The sequence below is a fragment of the Leucopleurus acutus genome (genome assembly GCF_964270905.1).
Source record: "Leucopleurus acutus genome assembly, chromosome: 15".
Lineage (NCBI taxonomy): Eukaryota > Metazoa > Chordata > Mammalia > Artiodactyla > Delphinidae > Leucopleurus > Leucopleurus acutus.
Genome location: NC_139157.1, coordinates 18,715,777 through 18,728,626, shown reverse-complemented (window position 1 = coordinate 18,728,626; position 12,850 = coordinate 18,715,777). Strand labels below are relative to the sequence as shown.

At 35.5% G+C, this 12,850-nt stretch overlaps 1 protein-coding gene across 1 annotated transcript in view; it reads left to right on the top strand.

The window, feature by feature from the left end:
* ADGB (androglobin) overlaps positions 1 to 12,850 on the top strand; it is a gene marked incomplete at its 5' end in the record, with an annotated part of 169,910 nt that overhangs the window by 48,537 nt on the left and 108,523 nt on the right. Inside the window, 2 exons of the mRNA XM_082855604.1 lie at positions 3,489 to 3,628; positions 6,498 to 6,584. Coding sequence (XP_082711730.1) covers positions 3,489 to 3,628; positions 6,498 to 6,584 — 227 coding nt within the window. The remainder of the gene's footprint in view (positions 1 to 3,488; positions 3,629 to 6,497; positions 6,585 to 12,850) is intronic.

The following is a 12,850-nucleotide window of genomic DNA, read 5'->3' as shown; positions in this document are numbered from 1 at the left end:
CACTCAGTACAGAATTCAGGGTTGACAGTTTATTTCTTTCCGCATCATGTGCTACTTTCTTCTGGCCTCTGTGGTTTCTGGGGAGCAATCTGCTGTTCTCCTATAGGTAATGTGTCTTTTCTCATTGGCTGCTTTCAGGCTTTTTTCTTTGTCTTGTTTTTTAGGATTTTGAATTTAACATGTGTAGATTTCTGGGTGTAGATTTCTTTGGAATTATCCTGTTTTGGGTATTCTGAGCTCCATAAATCTGTAAGATTATGTTTTATGATAAATTTGGGAAGTTTTCAGCCATTATTCCTTCAAACCTACTTCAGCCCTACATTCTTTGTCCCTCTTTTTTTTTGGACTCCAATGACATGAATATATATATATTTGCATTGTCTTACAGGCCCCTGAGGCTCATATTATTTTTTCAATCTATATCTCCCTTATTGCTCATAATTTCTATTGATATAACTTGCAGTTCACTAATTTCTGTCATTTGCATTCTGCTATTAAGGGGTTTGTTTGTTTATTGTTTAATTTTAAATTCAAAATTACTATTTTTTCCTCTTTCATATTTTCTATTTCTTTGCCGAGATTTTCTATTTTTCATTTGTTTCAAGAGTGTCCATAATTACTTGTTGGAGCATTTTTATAATAGCATATTTACAGTTCCTACCTAAAAATTACAACCTCTCTATTATCTTGATTTTGTGGTCTGTAGATTGTATTTTCTCATTGAAATTGAGATGTTCCTGGGTTTTGGTATGATGAGAAATTTTGGACAGTTTCCTGGCATTATTTGTGTTATGTCTTATGACTGTGGTTTCTAATTAACATTTCTATTTAAGCAAGTAGTCAGCCTGTTTAGTTTTGGAATGCACACCCTGGATCACTTTTGTGGGCTTTGTTTCAAATCTCAATTTAGTTTGTGACACCTGTATAGTGCTATTCTGTTACCCAGAGGATAGGACTCCATCCCACAATCTCCTTATCACCACCTGAGGAGGGGGAAGTGTGCTTCATTACTGCCTGGGTAAGGGTGTGGAAATAAGAGTTCCTCCAATAGGTTCTACCAGGCCAGGCACCTCCTCTTTACTGCAGGAGGAGGATGGAAGTCAGTTCTTCCCACTGACTCTTCTGGGGAGAGAAACTGCTTTGTTTACTTCAGAGCAAGTGCAGAAGTCAGAGCTCTGCCCTGAGTGGGAAGGTACCACCTATTACTGCAGTAGAAGTAGGGAAGCGAAGTCAGAATTCCATAGCATTCATATAATTATGACCATTCAGGTTTTTGCTGAAATCTCTGTCCACTGATTGCTCTTTTCTTGATCTTTTGTAATTGTAATTTGAAATTGTGATTTATATTATTTATAAAACAATTTTTTTATTTTCCTTTCAGGGTGGTCATAGGAGGAAGAGGGTATAAATATATGTAGCCATTTAGTTATTGTGACCTGGAATTGAAGTACGGAAAATAATAAAATTTGAACATGACTGTATTCTAAAGTATCTTTTATTAATCTATGTTTATCTTAACAAAAAGGTATCTTTCTTTACAAGCATTCTATAATTAAACATTGTGATGGTCTTTTAAAATTATGTGGCACTAACACAGTAAACTCAGTAAAAATGTCCAATATACATCATTTACATGCAGTGACAAAAAAATACCAAATGCAATAATAATTCAATGCCCTATGATGAGGTTTCAAAAATTATTTGTGTTTATATATACATAACATTTCATTTACTCATAAATTTAAAGGAGACAACTAACCAATGTATTAATATCAGTGAAAATTATTATAACCTTAGTCAAATTATGTTTTAGATATGTAATGCTGAACATTCATCCTTGTGTATTTTTATGTAACAGCTTTATTGAGATACAATCCACGTACCATACAATTCACCCATGTAAAGTATACAGTTCAACAGTGTTTAGCAATCAAAGCAGTCTGTATTGAAATATGTAATCACTGATCAGCTGGAAGCAGATGATACTTGTTAAACTGGTATAACAAAGTTCTTATGGCTACTTAAAACTTTTCCTTTGTAGGAATCCAGATAGCCCCTTTGAAATTTTTTTTCTGAAAATCAAAGTGTAAGAAGGGAGCTACTATTGCTATTTTTTACTGTGGTAAATTATACATAACATTTTAAGCATTATAAATGTACAATTTAGAGACAGTACGTATTTTTACAATGCTGTGCAATCATCACCACTATTTATTTCCACATTTTCATCATCCCAAATAGAAATTCTGCATCCATTAAACAATATTTCCTCATTCCCCTCTCCTCCAGGCCCTGGTGGCCTCTGTTATACTTTTTGTCTCTGTAAATTAGATATTTCCTGGTACTTCATGTAAGAGGAATCATACAATATTTGTCTTTTTGTATCTGGCTTATTTCACTGTGTATTCTTTTGGGTCATTTCACTTAAAATTAGAAGAGAGAGTAGCTAAACACCTGTGACTTTAAACCTGTCTTGCCCTACATCATCCATAAGGAAATAAAGAAAAAGTCATATAACCACTAAATAAGGCAGTATGAGTTCAGTTACAGGTGTCATAAAAAGAAAGCATTTTTCACCCTATTGTTCCTATCTACCTGGGAAAATTATACTGTTCCTTGAATCTTGAGTTCAAATGTCACCTTCTTGTGAGGACATCCCCCAAGCAAAACTAGTCACACTTTCCTTTCTGGTCCTAGAGCATTTTAAACATATTACATTTTATATTTGCCTATATGCCTTCCCTCACTAGTCTGTAAGCAATTCAATGGTATAGATATAAGCCATGTGTTACAGATCTTTGGGTTCACAATGCTTGCGTCACTGCTGAAATATTTCTTGGGGGAAGAAATGAATTCAAACTAAAATTTCACATGTAAAACCAAAGTTTAAAAAAATATTTGAGTTCACAATCATTAATTTTATCGTTTACCTCAAGCTTTTAATAATGAAATAATATATATACAGGTAAGTATATAATGATTTTATTAAATAAATTATTAATTAGCTTTATGTTAAAAAATAGATCTTTAAACAGGAGTAGGAGTAATATGGTAATTGGAAGTATATGATCACTGAGGATATAAGGATAAAAAATAATTACTAAAGTTACATTTGCAGAATTTGCATTATGACTGTATTAAGTTATTTAATCATGTCCAAACTTTCCATGATTGTGTGGTATTTTGGTTTTGCTATTTGAAACGCTTCAATTTACTGCATTATGTAGGATGGGGCACCCTAGAATGTGCTAAAAGACCTCATAAATAATCATACTATTGATATAGATATAGGCATGCTATAATTACATTAAACAATAAGGTAAAATGCTCAGACAGAGTAGTATTGAATACCAGTATGTCAGTCATTAGATGTAAAATGCTAAAATAAAATTATGAAACAGTAAATAATAATGTCAGCAGTGTACAATAATGTATGAGAAAAAATAGTGTTAACCACTGATAATATATTCCTTTCTTCTCATCTTTAGGGTTGCTGGAGAAAGATAACTATTGATGACTTTCTGCCTTTTGATGAAGAAAACAATCTATTGCTTCCAGCTACAACCTGTGAATTTGAACTTTGGCCAATGCTTTTGTCTAAAGCTATCATTAAGCTGGCAAATGTGGAGTAAGTAGAATAAAAAATTATTGCTCACTTGTATAAAAACAAACAGGCAAACAACAGCAACGACAACTATCCTTCTGTATTGCATAGCTTTATTTTTCAAAAACTCAATTTTAAGAAGCCTTTTCTCCAAACAATGTAAACTTCCTAATATAGAAATAAATATGCCAAAGCCACTGATTTGAAATATTGCATTAGCCCACAATAAGACAAAATTCCTCCAAGAAAAATACTAAAAACTTATTCTACATCCAGTGTTTCCTGGATGGAAATGAATGGAAAGTCAGTCATGGAAAATTAATCTTCAGCTTAATGAGAGAAAGAAGTTGTTTTGTAGGGGAAACTATTGGTTCATGTAAATACTGAATAATGTACACTGGAATCCAGTTAAAGTTTTAGGCTCTGTACATGCAGCAATCATTTACTAATCTTGAAGCCCTGAACTCTTCTGAAGGATGTCAGTGTGCTCCTCATACTTTTGGTAACATTGTTCCTTTTTATACATTCAGGATGAAAATTACTCATGTTTCCTTCAATATTCTTGTGAAATCTGCTTGTGTCTTATATACCTGCATAACTTGTAAACTGCAGACATGTATGGGACATGTCTGCTATGTTTATTCTCTTAGCTTCCACTTGTAGAGACCTGTGGTCCTTCTGTTCTGGCCTGAATGATGCAAAAAATCTTTGATGCCTGACTTGCAAATGCATGGCAGCTGTGTGTCTCTGCTCAGTGGGAGAATTCTCACACACAGTGCACCAGCTTGAATTTGACACCCTTCCCCCTCCTGCAGTGTGTCACCGCTGCTCCTTTAAGAGGCCACTCCAGCCATTTGCTCAAAGCTCAGCCCCCTCCCCTTCTATTATTACACATAGCACTGTCAGTCAGTAGCCTGGTCTGATTTTTTGTGGATTTTCATTTAGCTCAGCTTCCTTTTTCTCTCCCAAAGCCACACAACGAAAACAACCCCTCCTACTGCCATCCTTTTCATCTCTCTTTTCTCTTACCAACCCTCAATTTTCTATTGGAAATTTGTTTTACCCAGCTTGCAACACTTAATTGCAATCATTTTTAAAAGCTCAGCTCAGATCATTTTAGGTAGCTGAATACTACCAAGTGTTCAAAATAGTGACAACTATGTTTGTTTATTTTTGAAAGAAAATAATGTTCCTAATTCTCAGACCTAACTTGAAGTTCTGAGAATTAGAGCCGCAAGGCCAGTGAAGCAGTAAATGTGTGACCTGGATAATTGGAGTAGCATTTTATCTTTCTTAAAGCTACAGTTCAGTAGAATTTTGTAGCAACTTGAGTAATAGAATTATTGTTATTTTTGAAAAATAAACAAATCCAACTTGAAAATAAAGGACCAGACTTAATGTAAGACATTTCTTAGGCTTACCAGTGGAAATCACTACATGGTCCAATTTATATTCGTCCAAAAGTTTTTCTCAGATTTTATAGTAGATAGTAAATATTTTATGGGAGTTTTAGCTTTCTACATTAAAAAATTAATATTTAGTAGTTATTTAAATACCACTAGGAAATATGCAAAGGAAAAAGAGTTACTTTTATGGGGTTTGCACCGTCACATCCTGAATATTAATATGATTATTCAAAGAGGAGTTTAGACTGTGAATTATCCCACTAGATATTAGTTATCTTTGAGATATATAGACATATCACAATTTATAATCTGTAAACTAGAAGCCAGTGTAAATTTTTAAATGATGGAGCATGTGACTAAGATAGTAAGATTTCTTTCTGAAGAAAAAGACATGTATGCCGGTCAATACCATCAGTCATCACCGTTGGCATAAGGTGGACTGAAGCTCTGATTCCTGAGTAAAACATAGATATGGCATTTGTGTGTGTTAATGAAAATAGACTAATCACTTCAGAAAAAAAATTTTTAACAAAAGGATTAAAATGAGAAGAGCAATATTTGATCAATCACGGCCTCATTTGACTTTATGCTATGGTGGCAGATCCACTCTTTTGTACAGGATAGAATGGATGTTTCTGGTTCTCTGAAATTATCTAAGGATTTTATTAAAGATGTCTGATGCCCATCTTGTCCTGCCATGTGTGAGACTGACTTAATACACAGCCTCATAGGAATCTTAGAATAATTACCGAAACTAGAAAGATGAAGGACACTGCCCTATTTTTAAAAGACCATGATAATATATTGAATATATAGAATAGATTATATATCATCTATATATATTTCCCGATATATAATATGTATGGATATGTTTATGACGTTATGCTTTATATATATGACATTTTAAAATAAAGCTTGTGGGCTTCCCTGGAGGCGCAAAGGTTAAGAATCCGCCTGCCAATGCAGGGAACATGGGTTCGAGCCCTGGTCCGGGAAGATCCCACATGCCGCAGAGCAATTAAGCCCGTGCCACAGCTACTGAGCCTGCACTCCAGAACCAGTGAGCCACAACTACTGAAGCCCGCGCACCTAGAGCCCGAGCTCCGCAACAAAAGAAGCCACCGCATTGAGAAGCCCGAGCACCGCAACGAAGAGTAGCCCCCACTCGCCTCAACTAGAGAAAGCCCGCACGCAGCAACGAAGACGCAACGCAGACATAAATAAAATAAAACAAATACATTTATAAAATAAAGTTTGTAAGCATGTTTTGTAATAGATATGAAATTTTATCTTTGGATCTATTTAAGTGCCTTATCAAAACAAGTCATCTGACTGTTGGAAAAGTATATTCTTGTGCTCTAATGTATAACCAGTAGGACCCCTACATTTATTATTATATCACTGCTTATTAGAGATTCCTGTGTTTTATAGACCTCTCTCTGTTTTCAAATGTTATTGACCATACTATTGTGTATTTGCTTTTTTAGCATCCATGTAGCGGAGAGGAGAGAACTGGGAGAGTTCACAGTGATTCACGCACTCACAGGATGGTTACCAGAAGTCATTTCTCTCCAGTACGTTTGACCATTAAGTACTCATATATTTTTTTCTCTCTTCCCCAGTAAGGTTTCTTTAACTAAAATAGTCTTTAAGAAAATTTTAAAAATTGTCACATTTTACAAAATGTTTGGAGAATAACATGTTATAGTATTATAAAAAATTCCTTGAGAATACCAGGATAAATTCTGTTTCCTTATATATAGTAAATTTAATCCTTAAATATCTGAATTACAAATATTAAAACAATGTTAATTATTTATTATGATAAAATATTTACAGGTGTCACTTTCTACTTATACACTTATTCAGTACAGAAAAGTACAAGTGACTTTTAATTAGCTACCCATACTAGGGAATGAATAATATTAAAATGCCTATTAGGCCTTAAGCACTTTAATATATCATTCTAATTAACACCCACAGTCCTGAAAAGATTATCTTATTTAATTATCCATATGACCCTATCAGCTAGGTGTTATATGTCATTAGAAATGAGAAAACTGAAGCTCAGAGTGGTTGAATTCCCTAAAGCTGTGTACATTGTACCTGGAGGTAATATTTGAATGTAAATCTTTCTGGGTCCAAAGCCCACAGTCTTTCTCTCATATGATTCTAGATATATAGATATTGTTTGTCTATGTTCAAAGAGAGAGGATTTAATTTAATACTTACTTAAAATTTCACAAATATTTTTTGTTTCATGAATAAATGTTATAGCCACATAATTTGATCATATTACCATTGATACTGGAAATTAATCAGGTTAAGTACATAAAAAATAATTAGATCAATAGATCTGAACATGCCATCCATCCAGATGCTGAGTTTTATAAGATCAAATCCACAGTACAGTTATCAATTTGGATCATCTCTGATCTTTGGTGTTAGAAAGCTACCATTCCCAGTGTCCAGGTTAAAGGAGACTGAAGACAAGTCCTAGTGACTTGGATTCTACCACCTAAAGCGTCCTTTCAGCAGGATAAACTAGCCATTGTTTAGTTCAAAGAAAATATATTTGCAGGGAAAAAAATGGGAGGGTAGACAAACTCCTCTAAGGACCACTTTCCTGAAAGAGAGCTGATTTTGCTTTTTACCTTTGGGAAAGGTCCAGATAGCACCCTTTTAGATCGTCTCATGGAAAATCCTTTTCTGATATCTAAGAGAAGAGGATATTTATTGACATGATATGGTCAATGTTAGTGGAGAGAAATAAAGAGAGAATGGGGTTTATAAGTATGGACTTTTCTAAATTTTTATCTTCAGTGTTGATGGAATGCTTAAAATTTTGCCTTAATTTTCCCTGCAATAAATAAACCAGAGACATGAAAACATCAGAAGTCTATCAGAGGGTGGTAAAGAAACAGGAGATCAAAATGATTTGTGACTAGAAAAGTAGTAAATTAAAAATTGGGAATTGTCTCTTGCTAGAATCATACAGTGAAATCATACATGAAAACTGAAAACACTATTCATATACTTTCATGATTATAAGACCAGTTTATTTCTTTTGTTTTAAAGACTTTTTTTTATATATATAGACCATTTTTAAAGTCTTTAGTGAATTTGTTACAATATTGCTTCTGTTTTGGTTTTCTGGCCATGAGGCATGTGGGATCTTAGCTCCCCAATCCCGCACCCCCTGCATTGGAAGGTGAAGTCTTAACCACTGGACCACCAGAGAAGTCCCAAGACCAGTTTAATAATTAAATTAAATGAAAATTTTGAAGGATTTTAGATGCTCAATTTGCATCAATTTATGGTTGCTTATAAAATGTCTATGAAAATGATATAAGGGGAAAAAGCTTGAGCTTTGGTGTCAGAACTATATAGCTAAACTTACATTCTTATAATTCCAATTTCAAGCTGTGTGAATTTTGCAAGTAATATAACATTTAGTTTTTTCATATGTAAAATGCAGGTAAAAACGACCTGTCTTATAGGGTTGTTCTCAGGATTGAGTAGGTCAGAGTGTCAGAAAAAGTAACTGATGTATGGTAGAGACATAATTAGTGCAAGTTTCTTTCCCTCTAATGAGTATCACTGTATTATTTAATATTATATAGATATATGTATGGTAGTTAATAATCAACCTTTGGAAACAGAGAAAAGTCTAAAAAAATGAGACTGACTCAGATGTTCAAGTTTATCATTTTACTTCTAAATGTACCCAGAAAGTAAAAGATATATACTCTCTTTGATTTATGTCATGATTTGTAGGATTTTTTGTTATGAACATTCTGCTACACTATGCATGTAATTTAAAATTACAATTACACTATAAAATCACAGTGTTAACTCATGTGTATATAAGTGTATAATTTTAAATGAAAAGAATGTCATGGAACAGTATAATAGTGATTGTCAAGAAATGTTTAATTTGAAATCACCATCTGCCAAGGATGCAGGTGGAGGTCACGTATGGCATCATGGAGAAAGTTCTGACTTGATCTGAGCCTTTACCATTGACTGGGTTTGATTTGAGGGGACGGAAGGAAAGGGACAGGGAAAGCAGGAGAACAACATGATCAAAGCCATGGCATGTTCAGAAGTGGGATGTCTCTCTTCCTACAAAGGATTCGATTGTGCAGAGACAGCCCCTGAGGGGCTTCGCCTGTCATGGTCATGGTTTTACAGAGGTCCAGGAGAATTAGAGTACTCAAGTTTCATACTTGTGTTCACTACTGACTTTTTCCATATGAAAATCAATTAGGGTGAAAAGTGTTTTGTGGCATCTTCAACAGACAGCCTTTCCCTTCCCTCTCCCATAGAAGTACCAAAGGGAGACATTGCTCTATTTGCAACTGTTGACCTGCCTCTTATGTTTTCCTACAGTTAGCACTGTTTTATCATTTGGAAAAAAAAAAACCACCTTCTAACTCTCCGTACTATACTAGAAATACAGAGTGGCTATTAGAAGTCTGACAATTTCAAATGAAGAGATGATGCTTTTCTCCACAAATTTCTCTGATCTTGGTGTAATTCATTTGTGAATAGAGCACTCCACCACCCCATATTTAAGCCTAACTGTCCAACATGTTGTATAGTCTCATCCTTTGGTGTATGAATATTTCTTTTTCACAGCATAACATTTTTTACATTGTAGGTGGGAAAAAACACAGGGGTTTTGGATTCAGAAAAATCTATTTTAATCCTGATTCTGTCATTTGGTAGTCTATCATTTGTGACTGCATAAAATTTATAACCTCTTAAACTTCAATTAGGATTGTACTACCTATGTTGCAGAGCTGTTATGGGATTAAATGCAAAAATGAAAACTGTCTTGGCAACCACTAGCTGGCCACCCACATCTTCATTCTGTTTCTCAAATGTGCTAAACTTATTTCCCTTAGGGTCTTTACATGAACTGTTCTTTGTTTATGCCTGGAATGATCGTCCATCAGATATTTACTTGGTTGGATATGTCATAACATTTAGATATCACCAAGCTTAACTATCAGCTCCTCAGATAGGCCTTCTCAACTATCCCATCTAAATTATTTCTTTCCCGAATGACTCCATATCCCATTGTTTATTATTTTGTTTTCATCTTGAAAGTTATAGCTGCCTGTTATCTTCCCTCTCTCTCTCTCTCTCTCTCTCTCTCTCAGTTGTATCCATCCACTGGGATGGTAAGATGCATGAGAATAGGGACCCTTTTTGTCTTTCTCAATGTTGAGACTTCTGTGCTTAGAGAAATGACACTGAATGGCCATTACACAGTATGTTCTCAATAAATGTTCGTTGATAGAGTAATTTCAAAAATATTTTAAAAGGCTAAACTAGAAGTTTGTAAAAGATTCTTTGGGAATCCAGGACAGGAATGTATAGCTTAATTTCCCTAGAAAGTAATGCTTAAACTGACCTCAAAGGATTAGTTGAAATTAGTGCAGCTTATTGAGGTAGGAAAGCCAACTCAGAGAAGAAGAAATAGCCTGAAACTACAAGGGAGCAGGGTGTAGTCCCAGAAAGGCACATTGTCCTGCAGGACTAGATTATGTGCTGGGTTCTGGAGGATGGATGGGTATGGGGTGGAGAGGTATGCTGGAACCAAATAGAGAAAGTTAAGAAATCTTCACAACAGAATGTCACTGAGGGATTTTAGACAGGAGGATGATCTTATCAGACTTGTGATTTTGGAGGATAGCTCAGGACTGGAGCAGGGGAACTGGTTTGTGCAGTATTGCAGAAGTCTTTGCCAAGGGCTTCTACAGAGAAAGTGGTGATAGGAATGGAGAAAGGAGATTAATCCTTTGTCAGTTGCTTTGTTTGCAAATATTTTCTCCCATTCTGAGGGTTATCTTTTTGTCTTGTTTATGGTTTCCTTTGCTGTGCAAATCTTTTAAGTTTCATTAGGTCCCATTTGCTTATTTTTGTTTTTATTTCCATTACTCTAGGAGGTGGGTCAAAAAGGATCTTGCTGTGAATTATGTCATAGAGTGTTCTGCCTACGTTTTCCTCTAAGAGTTTTACAGTGTCTGGCCTTATATTTAGGTCTTTAATCCATTTTGAGTTTATTTTTGTATATGGTGTTAGGAAGGGTTATAATTTCATTCTTTTACATGTAGCTGTCCAGTTTCCCCAGCACCACTTATTGAAGAGGCTGTCTTTTCTCCACTGTGTATTCTTGCCTCCTTTGTCAAAGATATGGTGACCATATGTGCGTGGGTTTATCTCTGGGCTTTCTATACTGTTCCACTGATCTGTATTTCTGTTGTTGTGCCAGTACAACACTGTCTTGATTACTGTAGCTTTGTAGTATAGTCTGATGTCAGGGAGCCTGATTCCTCCAGCTGCATTTTTCTTTCTCAAGATTGCTTTGGCTATTCAGGGTCTTTTCTCCAAAATATACAAGCAGTTCATGCGGCTTAATATCAAAAAAACAAACAAATCCAAAAATGTGTGGAAGACCTAAATGGACATTTCTCCAAAGTAGACATACAGATTGCCAACAAACACATGAAAAGATGCTCATCATCACTAAACATTAGAGAAATGCAGATCAAAACCACAATGAGGTATCACCTCACACCAGGCAGAATGGCCATCATCAAAAAATCTACAAACAGTTAATGCTGGAGAGGGTGTGGAGAAAAGGGAACCCTCTTGCACTGTTGGTGGGAATGTAAATTGATACAGCCACTATGGAAAACAGTATGGAGGTTCCTTAAAAAACTAAAAATAGAACTATCATATGACCCAGCAATCCCACTACTGGGCATATACCCTGAGAAAACCATAATCCAAAAAGATACGTGTACCACAATATTCATTGCAGCACTATTTACAATAGTCAGGATTGGAAGCAACCTAAATGTCCATCAACAGATGAATGGATAAAGATGTAGCACATATATACAATGGAATATTACTCAGCCATAAAAAGGAATGAAATTGAGTTATTTGTAATAAAGTGGATGGACCTGCAGTCTGTCATACAGAGTGAAGTAAGTCAGAAAGAGAAGAACAAATACTGTATGCCAACACATATATATGGAATCTAAAAAAAAAAACGGTACTGATGAACCTAGTGGCAGGGCAGGACTAATGATACAGATCTAGAGAACGGACTTGAGGATGTGGGGGGGAAGGGGAAGCTAGGGAGAAGTGAGAGTAGCATCGACATATATACACTACCAAATGTAAAATAGATAGCCAGTGGGAAGCTGCCCCATAGCACAGGGAGATAAGCCCTGTGCTTTGTGACCACCTAGAGGGGTGGGTTAGGGAAGGTGGGAGGGAGGCTGAAGAGGGAGGGGATATGGGGATATATGCATATGTATAGCTGATTCACTTTGTTATACAGCAGAAACTAACACAACATTGTAAAGCAATTATACTCCAATAAAGATATTTTAAAAAAATAAAAGAATGGAGAAAGTGTTGTCAATTGCAGTAGGAGGAGGTAGGATCTAAGGGACGTACTTTTTATTTGATGAGAGTTTCATGGAGAGAGACTTGGTCATTCTCAGTTTTCTAACTTGATTGAAAACTAGAAGATGGTGGCAGGATATTTTAATTGATTGATTTGTTTGTTTTTGATTTCTTTTCTATAAATTTATTTTTGGCTGCATTGGGTCTTCGTTGCGCTGTGCAGGCCTCTCATTGCAGTGGCTTCTCTTGTTGTGGAGCACAGGCTGTAGGCACTTGGGCTTCAGTAGTTGTGGCAGGGGGGCTCAGTAGTTGTGGCTTGCAGGCTCTAGAGCGCAGGCTCAGGAGTTGTGGTGCATGGGCTTAGTTGCTCCATGGCATGTGGGTCTTCCTGCACTAGGGCTTGAACCCG